This window comes from Vipera berus (genome assembly GCF_964194415.1).
Source record: "Vipera berus genome assembly, chromosome: 1".
Taxonomy (NCBI): domain Eukaryota; kingdom Metazoa; phylum Chordata; class Lepidosauria; order Squamata; family Viperidae; genus Vipera; species Vipera berus.
Genome location: NC_138202.1, coordinates 41,993,631 through 42,007,436, shown reverse-complemented (window position 1 = coordinate 42,007,436; position 13,806 = coordinate 41,993,631). Strand labels below are relative to the sequence as shown.

General features: G+C 36.4%; 1 protein-coding gene across 1 annotated transcript in view; it reads left to right on the top strand.

Moving 5' to 3' along the window:
- Positions 1-13,806, top strand: part of UNC79 (unc-79 homolog, NALCN channel complex subunit) — a gene marked incomplete at both ends in the record, with an annotated part of 145,796 nt that overhangs the window by 84,634 nt on the left and 47,356 nt on the right. The window contains 3 exons of the mRNA XM_081344670.1: positions 5,420-5,572; positions 6,295-7,530; positions 10,077-10,184. Of these exons, the coding sequence (XP_081200796.1) occupies positions 5,420-5,572; positions 6,295-7,530; positions 10,077-10,184 (1,497 nt within the window). The remainder of the gene's footprint in view (positions 1-5,419; positions 5,573-6,294; positions 7,531-10,076; positions 10,185-13,806) is intronic.

Genomic DNA, 13,806 nt, shown 5'->3' with positions numbered 1-13,806 from the left:
GCTCTGTTTCTGAGTCAATCTCTATCAATGCAAGATATATCCGTTTGATATGTGCTAGTCCCTGATTTCTAATTTGCTTTATCAAATTTTCATCAGTCATTGTAAATCCATTTTTCTGGTCTTCTTTCCACCTGGCCCGTAACTGAGTATATTGAAACCAATTTTGAACAACCTTCTCTTCTCGCAAGAGGCTATATGATTTCAAACACCAAACATTTCTTTCCAAACTAAGGATCTCCTTGTACGTAGTCACATCATGTTTGAAGCCAGCATGTATATTTTCTATTGCGTGTTTTGGAATTGCCCACAATGGTATCTTGCAACTTAACTTATGTCTATACTTCTTCCAAACTCTCAACAATGCCTGCCTTAAAATATGCACCCTAAACACGTTGTCTACCTTCTTATCATACAACAAATATGCATGCCAGCCAAACAACAAATCATGGCCCTCAAGATTTAATAACCTCCCTTGCGTCAAATTAATCCAGTCACTTATTCCTACTAATGCAGCAGCTTCATAATATAATTTAAAATTAGGCAATTTAAGGCCACCTCTCTCACGAGTATCCTACATAATCTTAAGTTTAACTCGTGGTTTTTTCCCTGCCCACACAAATTTATTGATACCTCGCTGCCATTCCTCCAGATTAGAATCTTTCTTAAGAATCGGTATCATTTGAAACAGAAATAAAAATTTAGGCAGGACATTCATTTTTACTGCTGCAATCCGTCCCAACAAAGACAATTGCAATTTTTCCCAACTCTCCAATTCTTTTTGAATTTTCCCCCATAGCTTTTCATAATTATTTTTATATAGCTTTGTATTAGAGGGCGACAAAATCACCCCCAGATATTTAACCCTTTTAACAATCTCAAATCCAGTTAATCCTTCTAAGAGGGCCTTTTGCGGTGATGTCATATTTTTGGCCAAAATTTTTGTTTTTTGTACATTAACCTTAAATCCAGAAACCTTCCCATATTGTGTTATTATCTCCATCAGGTCCACAACAGAGTTCTCTGGCTGGATCACTGTAACAACCAGATCGTCTGCGAATGCTCTCAATCTGTAGTCCTGATCTCCAATTTGAATCCCCTTAATTTTTTCCGAATTCCGAATTTTAACCAATAATATCTCTAATGTCAACACAAATAACAAGGGCGATAACGGACACCCTTGCCTTGTGCCCTTCTCAATATTACATGCTTCTGTCAAGCTATTATTAACTATAATTCGGGCAGTTTGTTTTTGATATAATGCCCTAATCGGTTGTAAAAATTTTTCCCCAAAATCCATTTTTTCTAAAACTTTCAACAAAAATTTCCAATTCAATTGATCAAAAGCTTTTTCAGCATCTAAAAAAATTAGCACCGCAGCAATCTGGTTGTTCCTTTCCAAAAACTCTAACACATCAACTATATGCCTCACATTATTTTTCATTTGCCTACCACTAATAAACCCCGTTTGATCCCCATGAATCACCTGTTGCAGAACCCTCACCAGTCTATTAGCCAAAACCTTAGCAAATATCTTGTAATCTGTGTTTAAAAGCGATATCGGTCTATAATTTTTAACTTGAGTAGCATCTTGGTCTTCCTTCGGAATCAAAGAAATAAAAGCTGTTCTCCAAGACGGTGGCACCTTTCCCCCCCTCTGAATTGTCTGGAACAGTTCCTTTAACGGTTTTATCATTTCTAATTGTAAATTTTTGTAATAGGCCGCAGTCAAGCCATCCGTACCTGGTGCTTTATCCACCTTCAATTCCTTAATTGCTGTAAAAATTTCTTCTTCTGTGATCAGTTGATTAATCCCTTCTTTTTGTACTTGCGTAAGAACCGGGATGCTAGCATTTTCCAAATATATATCAATGTCTTTTTCATTAATTTTCTCCTTAGCATATAATTTAGAATAAAAATCCACAAAAGCGTCCTTGATAAGGTCCTGTTGAAACACAACCCTTCCTTTATGCTCAATCTTGTCTATATTAGAAGCCCTTTGTTTTTTCCTCAATCTATAAGCTAACCATCTACCTGGTTTATTAGCGTTGCAAAAAGTATTATGCCTGGCAAACCGCAGATTGGTTGCCACTTGGTCAGCCATTAATTTATCAAATTGTCCTCTTAACAATTTAATAGCCTCCTTAGTCTTCACATCCTCTGAGTTCAAAATCAAAGCCTTTTCTTTTTCCTTTATTTCGTTCTCCAGTTCTTTCCTCCTAGCTTCCACAACACGTCTATGTCTGTTATTCATATATATCAACACCCCTCTCATGTATGCCTTGCTAGCATCCCACACCATATCCATAGAGGTACCTTTGTTCATATTAGTTTCAAAAAAATCCTTCATCCGCTGTTTGCATTCTTCCACATTTCTCTGATTTCTAAACAAATTCTCATTTACGCGCCACGAGCGCCTATCTCTTTTCTCCTTATCAATCTCTAACCAAACTGGACTATGATCAGAGATAGTTCTTGCACAAATCTTCACCTCAAAAAAAAGTCATTAGTCACCAAAATAAAATCAATCCTCGAAAAAGATTGATGTCTATCAGAATAAAAAGTATAATCCTTTTCCCGCAAGTGTCTCTCACGCCAAATATCTCGCAATTCCAAGTCATCCTTCATTTCAAAAAAAGATTTAGGCAGTCTAGCATGACTTGGAATGCGCTTAAAAGCTCCAGCCTTATCCATCTGTACATCCAAAACACCATTCCAGTCCCCCATAAAAATAAAAGATTTATAATCCAACTGGGTAAGCTTTGTATGAAGTAAACTAAAAAAGTCAGCCTGTTGTTGTTGTTGATTAGGGGCATACAATCCAACTAAAAGCGTCTTTTTGCCTTCTAGCAACAAATCTATCAATACGTATCTTCCATGCTTGTCTGCTTCAATTAAGTCCGCTGTTATGGCACTTTTAACATAAACAACCACTCCATTTTTCTTATTCATTGCAGAGGCAACAAAGTGCGTGCCCAGTCTTGAGTTCAATAAAAACTTTTGGTCCATAGCCCTAATATGCGTTTCTTGCAAACATATAACATCTATCTTGAATTGTTTTAAATATTGAAAAACTTTCTTTCTCTTCTGTGGTGAATTTAGTCCATTAACGTTCCAAGTCAAAAATTTAGTTGCCATGCATATCCTCCCAAAGCTCTTGAAGCACTGCTTTGATAGGACTATCTTCTTTAGGCCGTGCTCCTCCCACTGCTTGGCTATGAGTACGTTGTGAAGATTCTGAAGACTTTTGCTGGTCTTGTTCTTTTATTTTCTTTGCTCTTTTTAAAGCAGCACGCGTTACCCTTTGCTCTCTAGGATCATCCAAAGAAGTTATAGCTTGATCTCCTCCAGCACCATTTTCCTCTGTTTCCTCCTCTTGATGTTCTCCTTCACCTTCTCCAGATCCCTTTGCAGCTTCCAGAAGTGTTAATGGGGTTGCTTTTAAAACAGTATTGTAGAAATCACGCGCTTGCTTCACAGTAATCAACCGATACCTTTTGCCTTCATACATCACCATCAGCCCATCTGGAATCTCCCATCTGAACCTTATATCTCGTTGCTTGAGCTCTTGAACAAGAAATGTGAAGTCTTTCCTTCTCCTTAAAATCTTTGGAGGGATTTCTTTTAAAACCAAGACTTCTTGATCAGCAATCACAACTTTAGCATCATAGGCAGCTTGTATAATTTCATCTCTAATTTCTCTTTTTGCAAAGTAAACCACCACATCTCTAGGCAACTTTCTCTGTCTGGCAATCCATGAGTTAACACGGAACACTTTATCCATAGCTGCTCTTATTTCAGATGCTGGCTGGTTCAACACCACTTCAAAAGCCTCAGAAACCAGCTGCTTTAAATCTTCCTTAATGTTCTCTTTTAAACCTCTGATTCTAACAGCAAACTGCATCTGGTAATATTGAGCAAGGCTTAACTCCCTTTCCATTTTGTCTCTTAAATTTTCATTCTCCCGTACTTTAACTTCTAATATTGCATTCTTTTGAGTCAGATCATCCACTTTTTCATCTAAATCTTCCACACATTCCGCCACTTTATGCACTGAAGACAAAATGTCTACCTTCATCACGCTAAACTTCTGTTCCATCCTCTCTTCCATTCTCTCCTCCAGTTTCTCCAATTTCTCCTCCATCTGTGCAAATTTATCACCCATTGATTGATTAATTGATTCCAAAAGTACCTGGGCATGTTTATCCAAAGCATCTCGTAAGTCCTTCGATGTCAGTACATCAGGAGGGTGCAACGCCTGTAATGATGATTGTTGCACCGGAGAAGATCCACCACTCCGAAGAGTTTTAGGGGGAGGTTTAGCCGCCATCTTTTACTTTTCAATTGTGACGCACTTTCACTTAAAGTTTAAAAAGTCCATGAAGCTCGAGAGTATAATAAAATAATCCTCTTCACCTTTCCCTCTTGTACCGCTCTGCCTGCTCCTTTAATCCATAGTCCTTTCTTCAGGCAGGGGTGGTCGCAGACGCCTGGCTCTGCTCCAAGAAATCCGGAGCAGAGACGCTGGCCAGCTGGGAGCAACCCAGGCTTCGGGGGAGTTCAATCCTTCAGCCGCCCAAGCTCCAAGCTCAGGCGGCCCCGGAGAACTCTACCCCTACCTGGGGCCTCACCCCCTCCTCTTCTCCCGAGGAGGGGGCTTCAAATTCGCCCGAACAGCTGATCGGCGCTGTTTCGGGCGAAAAAACAACAGCTGAGCCGCGGGCAGCCCGGGAAGGCTGTCTCCGTCGCCGCGGAGCCACCGGAAGTCAATAATGATGTATATTCATATGCAATATTCCCTAGTACTGTTTTTAATATAATATTTGCAATTAAATTCATTGATTTTATGTAGTTTTCTCTTACAGTAGTATGTCGCAACTTTATCTTATGGCTCCATTTTGTATGTAGGTAGTCCAAATAGTTATTCTGTTCAAATCTGCAAGCCAGTGCAAATAATGCTAAGTTTCTTAAAATGTGGATCAAACAGACTCTCTTATTTCTTTCTCTGTCTAAAATAATTTCAATAGTTATCTTAACAAGCACACAGGGATTTTCCCCCCAAATACATAGTCTCAGCTCACCCAGAGTATGTTTTGTATCTTTTTTTTACCATACAGGAAGGTGTATGTTTTGTGTAATGCTGCTGTGATATGCCTATGGAGAGTCTCAGTCATCCTGATCATGGTTTTCCCAAAGGTGCTTTTTCACGAGGCAACTGGACTTTCTTGTTTTTCCTTGAAGACGTTTTGCTTCTCATCCTGACCTAAAGAAACTTCTTGGATGAGAAGCGAAATGTCTTCAAGGAAAAAACAAAGTCCAGTTGCCTTTTGACTGTTGTGATATAGCTTTAAGCTGCCTGAAAAAAGCTTAGCTTTATTAGGATGAGGGTTGTGATACTGTTGCCCACCTTTTCTCTTTCAAGCAGAAGAGGACAGTGTCTTTGATGAATCAGACATTCACGATACACCCACTGGAACAGGCAATAAAGAATCACAAACGTTCTTCGCAAGGTTGAAAAGAATTGGAGGCAGCAAAGTGGTGAAATATCAGCCAGTTGAGATGAATGCTCAAAGAAGTATGTATATCATTGGGGGAGGGTGGGGGGAGAAACACTGTCATGTTAGACACAGAGCTTCTGCCTGGAAATACTATGATTATATGATTATTGCTTGATATACTGTGAATATATTTGACTTGAACTGGGATAAGGTAAGCAAGCATATCAAAATCTATACCTTAGAATCATAGAGAGATTGTCTATATATTTAAATTACGCTCTTTATTCTGGATATTATAAAATAAAATGCAATAAAATTGCCACATAAAATACTAATTAATAGCTTATTGTATTGTTATCAGCCCTGTAACATTGAGTCAGTTATAATTTAGAACATCATCAAAGTTGTTTTTCTTTTCTCCTGTTCAATATCTAGTCTGCTAAACATAGTAAAATCTTCACTAGATTTTCTGTTTTTTTTACAATTTTCCCATAAATGACAATATTATCAGAACTGATACCATGAACTGAGGCATGAATCAGTCACTGTAAAAATATAGAAAGCTAACTTTGGTGTTATTAATATTAAAATTACTGTATTAATGTTGCCATCTTGTTCTTGTTTATTGATTTCATGTCTCACCTTGGAAAATCTCTTTGGGACTAGAACTAGAACTATGCATCCATACAATGTAGTCTTGATGTTATAAACAGGAATTTTATCTAAAGTGCCGATATAGCTTAAATATGGAAATGCAGAATGACGCTGAATGGAATAGTAGCAGCTTTTTCTGTTCTAGGTGAAATAGAACTGGCTGAATATAGAGAAACTGGCATATTGCAAGACAATATCCTGCGGTGTATGAGAGAAGAAAGCATTCAGAAAAAGAAACTGCGCTCTCTGAAACAAAAATCTCTTGACATAGGAAATGCAGACTCCCTGTTGTTTACATTAGATGAGCACCGTCGGAAATCATGCATAGACCACTGTGACTTAGAAAAGCCACCTGCCGCTTCCACTTACACCACACTGAGGCAGAATGATTATGGACAACCACAGCAAAATTCTTCTACCAAAACAGAAGAACAAGAGACAGGAGAGAAGGAAAATATTCCAGCTGTCCCAGAAAGAAGTCAAACAAGGCGACGACCTATCATACCAGAAGTCAGGTTAAACTGCATGGAGCCATATGAAGTGATTGTAGATTCCCCAGCTAAAACCTATCCTGCAAAGGAGGACTTAGATCTCATAGATCTGTCGTCTGATTCAACATCAGGGCCCGAAAAACAATCTGTCGTTTCCAATTCAGATAGCGACTCCTTAGTTTTTGAGCCACTCCCTCCTCTTAGAATAGTGGAAAGTGATGAGGAAGAGACTGATATCACAAGTCAGTTGCACGGCATTGACTCCAGGATGACACTTGCCTCCTCGCCATCAAGTCCTACCAGTGTTTCCATCCTCAGTCTTAGCATAACTCCACTGGTGCAATTCAGCATTGAAGATTGTTCCAAAGTTGTAACCCCTTGTGAAGTGGGTCATTTTGTATCATTTGCACAAGACAAAACTCCCCCAACTACCCCTGAAAGTCAGAAGGGTGTTGATGAGCTGGCTAAGCCAGAAGATGTTCAAGTGAGATCCCCTGGCAGCCCCCTGACACTAAAGCAAAAACGGGATATGCTGCAAAAATCATTTGCGCTCTCGGAGATGTCCATTGATGATAACTCTGAATTATGCATAGAAGAAATTAAGCCTGTTGGACCCTTTCCCAGCTCAACTGGGAAAATGGTCTTTATTAAGGTCCCTGAGGACTCTGATAGCCAAGCTGAAAGTCAAAAGCCTGATGCCGATGCAGAATCTGATACAGAACAAAGTACAGAACAAAAGCAAGAGGAAGAAGCTGAAGAGTCAGAATTTAAAATCCAAATAGTTCCCAGACAGAGGAAGCAGAGAAAGATTGCTGTGAGTGCCATCCAGAGAGAATACCTGGACATTTCCTTTAACATCTTAGATAAGCTGGGAGAACAGAAAGAGACAGGTGAGCAATACCAGTTGCTTATGCATTCATTTTGAAATGATCTGATTATCACGTTATTATTTTTTTCAAGGAAGAAGAGCACAGCAAAATTGGGTGACTGGAAAACAGCAGTTTATAATATAAAGGAATAGAAAACATTGACTCTGAGTAAAGTTCTGAAAGTCAGCATTTCTGCCAGATCTCTTTCCTAACTAAACTATCTAAGCTAAACAAAAGCCTTTATCAGAGGGAAAGGAAAGTTGAAAGATCAATGAGGCATCATTTATTTCTAGTGAGCCCTCTTTGTCATCAGCTTAACCGTTTCCTCAACAATAAAGGTTTTGTGAAAAGTGTGGAAAGGAGATGATTCATGGTAGGTTATTCAAATTTTCCATTTGCCGCTTTTCTGGAACTTGAAAATCTTTGAAAAAAACTTGGTTATTTTTTTCTTCGTATATATTCTGCAATTCTTCCAAAGGAATATTGGATTAGGAATTGAATAGCAGTAATCAGTATTAACCAAAGTAGATGATAATTGTTGTTCCATGCTTAAGATTGTCGTCGTCGTCATCATCATCATCATCACCATCACCATCATCCTCTCCCAACCTACTTTCCTAAAATGCTCCAATCTAATCTTTTTTTTAAGATATAGGTTTTATTAAGAATTTTGATTACAGTAGTAAAAACTAATACAAACTAAACTTCTAGAAAGAGAAAAAATAGAAAAAAGAATAAAAAGTGCAAGAAAAAATAAAGAAGAAAAAATAAAGTATATAATAAACAATATAAAAAAGTATATAATGACATTCAACCTTCATACAAGTATAAAAAAATCTAGCAGTTCACCTCCTATAAGGCTACAGATATCTGTTTATCCCATATTCCATCCTTTGTTTATGATGTCAAAAAATGCCCTTAAGGATAGCTAGAACTTTGCCTAAAATGTATTATTTTAACCTTGATCAAATAAACCTACTTTATATTCCTTTCTTTTAGTTCTTACAGTTTTAATCTTTATTTCAATGAAATATTGTCATAGGATTTATATTCTCTTCAAGTATTCTTTATCCTATTGCATAGATTTCTTCAAGGCTTTAACAAGCCTCTTTTGTAGATCCAATAAGAAAACATTTTCTTGGTCATTCGCTTGATTTATCATTTATATTTCTCTTTATTTTTTAAATTTTTATCAATTTCTTTTCTATATCCAGTAAAGCATCCTTTTCCAAATTATTACCTTGTCCTGTCTATTGTAGTTCCACTTTGAGTACTTTTGTTATATAGAAAATTTGTTCTATATATACATGTCATTCCTTCATTAATGACTTTTGGACATTAGACATCCGTAGAAGCAGACAACGTTACTGACAGCATGCATATTGTAGTTGCTAATTTCTGGCTTCATTCTTTAAAGATCTGATATTGAGAAAGCTTGCATGTTTTTCTTTTCTGCTTTGAATCTTTAGCCCCTTCTAGCATCAAATTTCTAACATTATAAAGTAGCTTGCTTTGTTACGGCTTATAATAGTCAAGATAACCAAAATAAATCTATTTCCCATGAGAAGCAATTTATTTTTTACAACTAAAATCTTAAAGTCAATACTCCAAGTCAGTCTGGACCCTTAAGCCATTATAATTTATTTAGCTTTTTGCTGTTTATTTCATTTTTAAAGTTCTAAAGCTTACATTTATTTATTTTTTGTTCGGAGTTGAAGATAAACTTGCCTAATGACTTTTAAAAGTTGTCATTCCAGAGTTCTCTGGTTAATAAGCAATTTCTGAGAATGATTAAAAAGGGAAGTTTGTTAACCTAGTGTCCTTTGAAAGGTTCCACTATGGTTGTGAGCAAGATGGCTAATCCCTTTATCTCCCAGTGCTCAAATCTGCCAAAAACAGCTGTCTGCAGTTTCTTCATAGGAGGAGTTGTTTGGAGCACATGTGAGCAATCTCCCATCCTCTCCTTATCTGGAGAGATTTTACTCATTGGTTCCTTGGAGTTGTCAGCTCCACTTTCATAAACACATTTTCAGTTCCCGTACCTCCTTTGGAAGTTCTCCATATAGCAGCATTTTCTTTAATGCTGCCTTCTAGAGGTGTAAAGAAAATATAACAGGGCATTAAAATGTACATATGCATTATGATGGCAACATACCCATTATGATGGTGAATCATATATGTAAATATGCATCCATAGGAAGGCAGGATTTGTTTGTTTTAGAGATCCCAAGTGCTATTTGCATCCATCGATTGGTCTTTCCTTATAATCTGTGTTGGAAAAAAAGTGAGACAGCATTTTATAAATCATAGTTTCACAATTGTCTTTATAGGGATGCATGGGAATTAAACATAGGAGAAAGTAGTGTATTGAAAAAGATTCTCCAGCATATGTATGTGTAAATCTAATTTCAGTGCGATACTATTTTAAGCGCCAAGGTGATAAAAAGGCATATCAGGAAGGAAAAAAATGAAAAAATTGAAAGAAAAAGAGAGTTTATGAATAATTATCCTCTGATATCAAAAGCCAAAAAAAGTTTCTGAGTTTCAAGCAATATTTCTTTTTGCAGATGTATCAGCTAAAGTACTTTCAACCTTAGAAATGCCAAGGGAGTCATCTTCTGCTCCTACACTTGACGCAGGTGTACCAGAGATAAGTAGCCACTCTTCCATGTCAAGTAAGCTCTCCCCTGACTTTGAGGAAAGAAACCAATTTTTACTGCATTTGTGCTTCTTAGTATGTTTTGCCATCTGGTGGATTACGTCTCTCCATTCATAAATGTTTATGTGTGTATTGTGTTAATTAATTCTAAAAGTACCAGAATGGAGTTGGCATTCTGTAATAATGAGCTTGATAAAGGGTTGAGGAGTCATTTTATATTATCGTACATCAATATAGAACATAGAGTAAAAGAGTTGGAAATGATCTCAAGAGGTCTTCTAGTTCAATGTCCTGTTCGTGCTGGAGGCCCTCTATACCATTTCTGACAAATGGTTGTGCAATCTCTTTATGAAAGCCTCCATTCACAACTTCTGAAGGCTATTTTAGTCTATATCAGAACACAATAAGTAATGATGTTCACCTATTGTTGGATAGGATAGCTCTATTTCATTAATGAGAAACCTATATGCGGGCCAAGAAGCAACAGTGAGAACTGGACACGGAACCACTGATTGGTTCAAAATTGGGAAAGGAGTCCGGCAAGGCTGTATACTGTCGCCTTGCCTATTTAATTTATATGCAGAGCACATCATGAGAAAGGCAGGGCTAGATGAATCAAAAGTTGGAATTAAGATTGCCGGAAGAAACATCAACAACCTAAGATATGCAGATGATACCACTCTAATGGCAGAAAGTGAAGAGGAACTAAAGAGCCTCTTGTTGCGAGTGAAGAAGGAGAGTGCAAAACTTGGGTTGAAACTAAACATTAATAAAACCAAGATCATGGCATCTGGCCCTCTCAATTCCTGGCAAATAGATGGGGAAGAAATGGAGGTAGTGACAGATTTTATTTTCCTGGGCTCCAAGATCACTGCAGATGGGGACTGTAGCCAAGAAATTAAAAGACGCTTGCTCCTGGGGAGGAAAGCCATGGCAAATCTAGACAGCACACTAAAAAGCAGAGACATCACCCTGTCAACAAAAGTGCGTATAGTCAAGTCTATGGTCTTCCCAGTTGCAATGTATGGCAGTGAAAGCTGGACCATAAGAAAGGCTAAGCGCCAAAGAATTGAAGCCTTTGAACTCTGGTGCTGGAGAAGACTCCTGCGAGTCCCTTGGACTGCAAGGCGATCAAACCAGTCAGTCCTAGAGGAGATCAACCCTGACTGCTCTTTAGAAGGCCAGATCCTGAAGCTAAAACTCAAATACTTTGGCCATCTAATGAGAAGGAAGGACTCACTAGAGAAGAGCCTAATGCTGGGAAAGATTGAGGGCAATAGAAGAAGGGGACGACAGAGAATGAGGTGGCTGGATGGAGTCACTGAAGCAGTAGATGTGAGCTTAAATGGACTCCAGAAGATGGTAGAGGACAGGAAGGCCTGGAGGAACGTTGTCCATAGGGTCGCGATGGGTCGGACACGACTTTGCAACTAACAACAACAACATTTCATTAATGTAGGAGCATCTAGAGCAGTGTTTTGCAACCTTAACAATTTTAAGATGTGTGGACTTCAACTCCCAGAATTCCTCAAAATGCTGCCTAGGGAATTCTGCAAGTTGAAATTCACACAGATTTTATTTTTATTTTTTTAAAATATTTTATTGGTTTTTAACAATAACAATCTCCAGTGCCTGGTGTACAGCGTGTTGTCTTGGTTTATATATTTGAGAAAAAAGAGCAATAATAATTTAACAGTCAATAGTGATTAAATTTGATAATTCCATAATTAGTATATTAATTAATAATATATTTCTTTGATCTTCCCTTCTCCCATTTGTATTCTCCTTCTTCAACCTTAAACAAATATAATTCTTAATATTTTCAATATATAAATGATTAAATATAGACATTTTTCATATTTATACAGATAGTGATAACATCTGCTGTATGTATAACATTTTTTTATCAGCTTATATTCTTCTTATAACCATCATCTCGTTAGTTCACCATGCATTCTATTTTCATGATTTTTATTTAAGCTTAATTTCCCCTTTTATTCAATCCATTCTTATCAGTCATGATTTTCTCAATGTTAGTCATCTAGAATAGATATCTACCGTAAATTTTTCCCTTTAGGCACGCCATCCCAATATTTTCATATTTCATGTATTATAAAAATACTGTGCTTTTTATAACATCTAGGTATAACATCCTTTCTGATCAGCTTATATTTCACTTATATTTATAAAAGTTATATCATTCCAATATTTTTACATTTCATATATTGTAAAACATACTATATTACTTAAATCTCTTATCCCTCTTGTTGTAGGGCCCCTTTATGTTCAAAATTCTCTATTCTTTTAACCATATTCAAACAAGTGTTTACTCATGTAATATGCCATCTGGTAGGGCAAGTCAAATCTCTTGAATCTGTCTCTAGTCTTCTTCTTTTGCCGAATAGCTTTCCAAGCTGATATATGCCACTTACCTTGCAGTTCCTGTGTTTTTGCAAATATTGTTGGGAATACAGTTGATAGAATAGGTAGGATATATACACTTTCTGTTTCCCAAACTCTAATAATTTCCTGGGAATTCTTTTTTTTATAAGTTTTTTATTGATTTTCCAATGTTACAATAGTATCTTTGAAAAGCAATGTGGTGTCTGGGTTACAATAGTTCCGTTTCATACAAATACATATTATTACAAATCTCCAATTTGTTGTAACCAGAATTTCTTCTCTTTTTTCCTTTAATACATATTATCTCTTATCTAAATTAACATACTTCTTATTGTTATCCATCAGATATTTAGTAGTTTTCTTACATTTGTCAATACGTTTGTATATTTCATATTTTAACATTCCATCTTTAAAACATCAAACACCTTATATACTTTTCCAGCTTTAATTTTGCATTGATATTAAAGTTAAATGTTTGAAGTTTCTCATTTTTATATTTCTAGATGACCTCCCTTCCCTGTATACAATTCTCTCCAATACCTAGTAATATAAATACACTTCTTATCTATCTCATTTCCATATCAACAAGTTAGTAATACAATATAATATTCTTGTTTTCATTATAATTCCACATATTGAAAATTAGCCAAAATTTCTCCCATTTCAACATTTAATTCATCCTTTCATATCACTACATCAAGTATATTAATTACTTTATATCATTCTTAACATATATACATCTTAATCAATTTCATTTAAACAGCTTAATATTTCAATTTAACTGTTAATATTCATACATCTGAGGTTTTTTTTAATTACCCAGTATTTTTATCTACTCATCAAAACAATCTCTCATAATCCAAGTACAATCCTATCTATTTTAGTATTTTCCGTTTCAGGCCTCTTAAATATGTCCATTCTTCCTCAATCTTATTCTTGCTTTTTTCCTTTGCCATATCATTTTTCGCTTCTTTGCTTCAGGGTCATCAAAGAATTCTTATGTTATTGTATCGTATTGAAGTGACTCTCCAAGCTTCCTTTTTGAAGGGTTGAGCGGTCTAATAAAAGCACCAAATCTTCTCATTATTTTCACCTCTTGATATAATTGTCCTGGACTGTGTATTTTTTCTTCCATCTGTTTCTCATTTTAATCTTCAAATGTCTGTGCTTGTTGAGTAGTTAATTCTTCTGTCAATGTATTTGATTGTTCAATTTCTTCTGTTATGTTCTGTCCC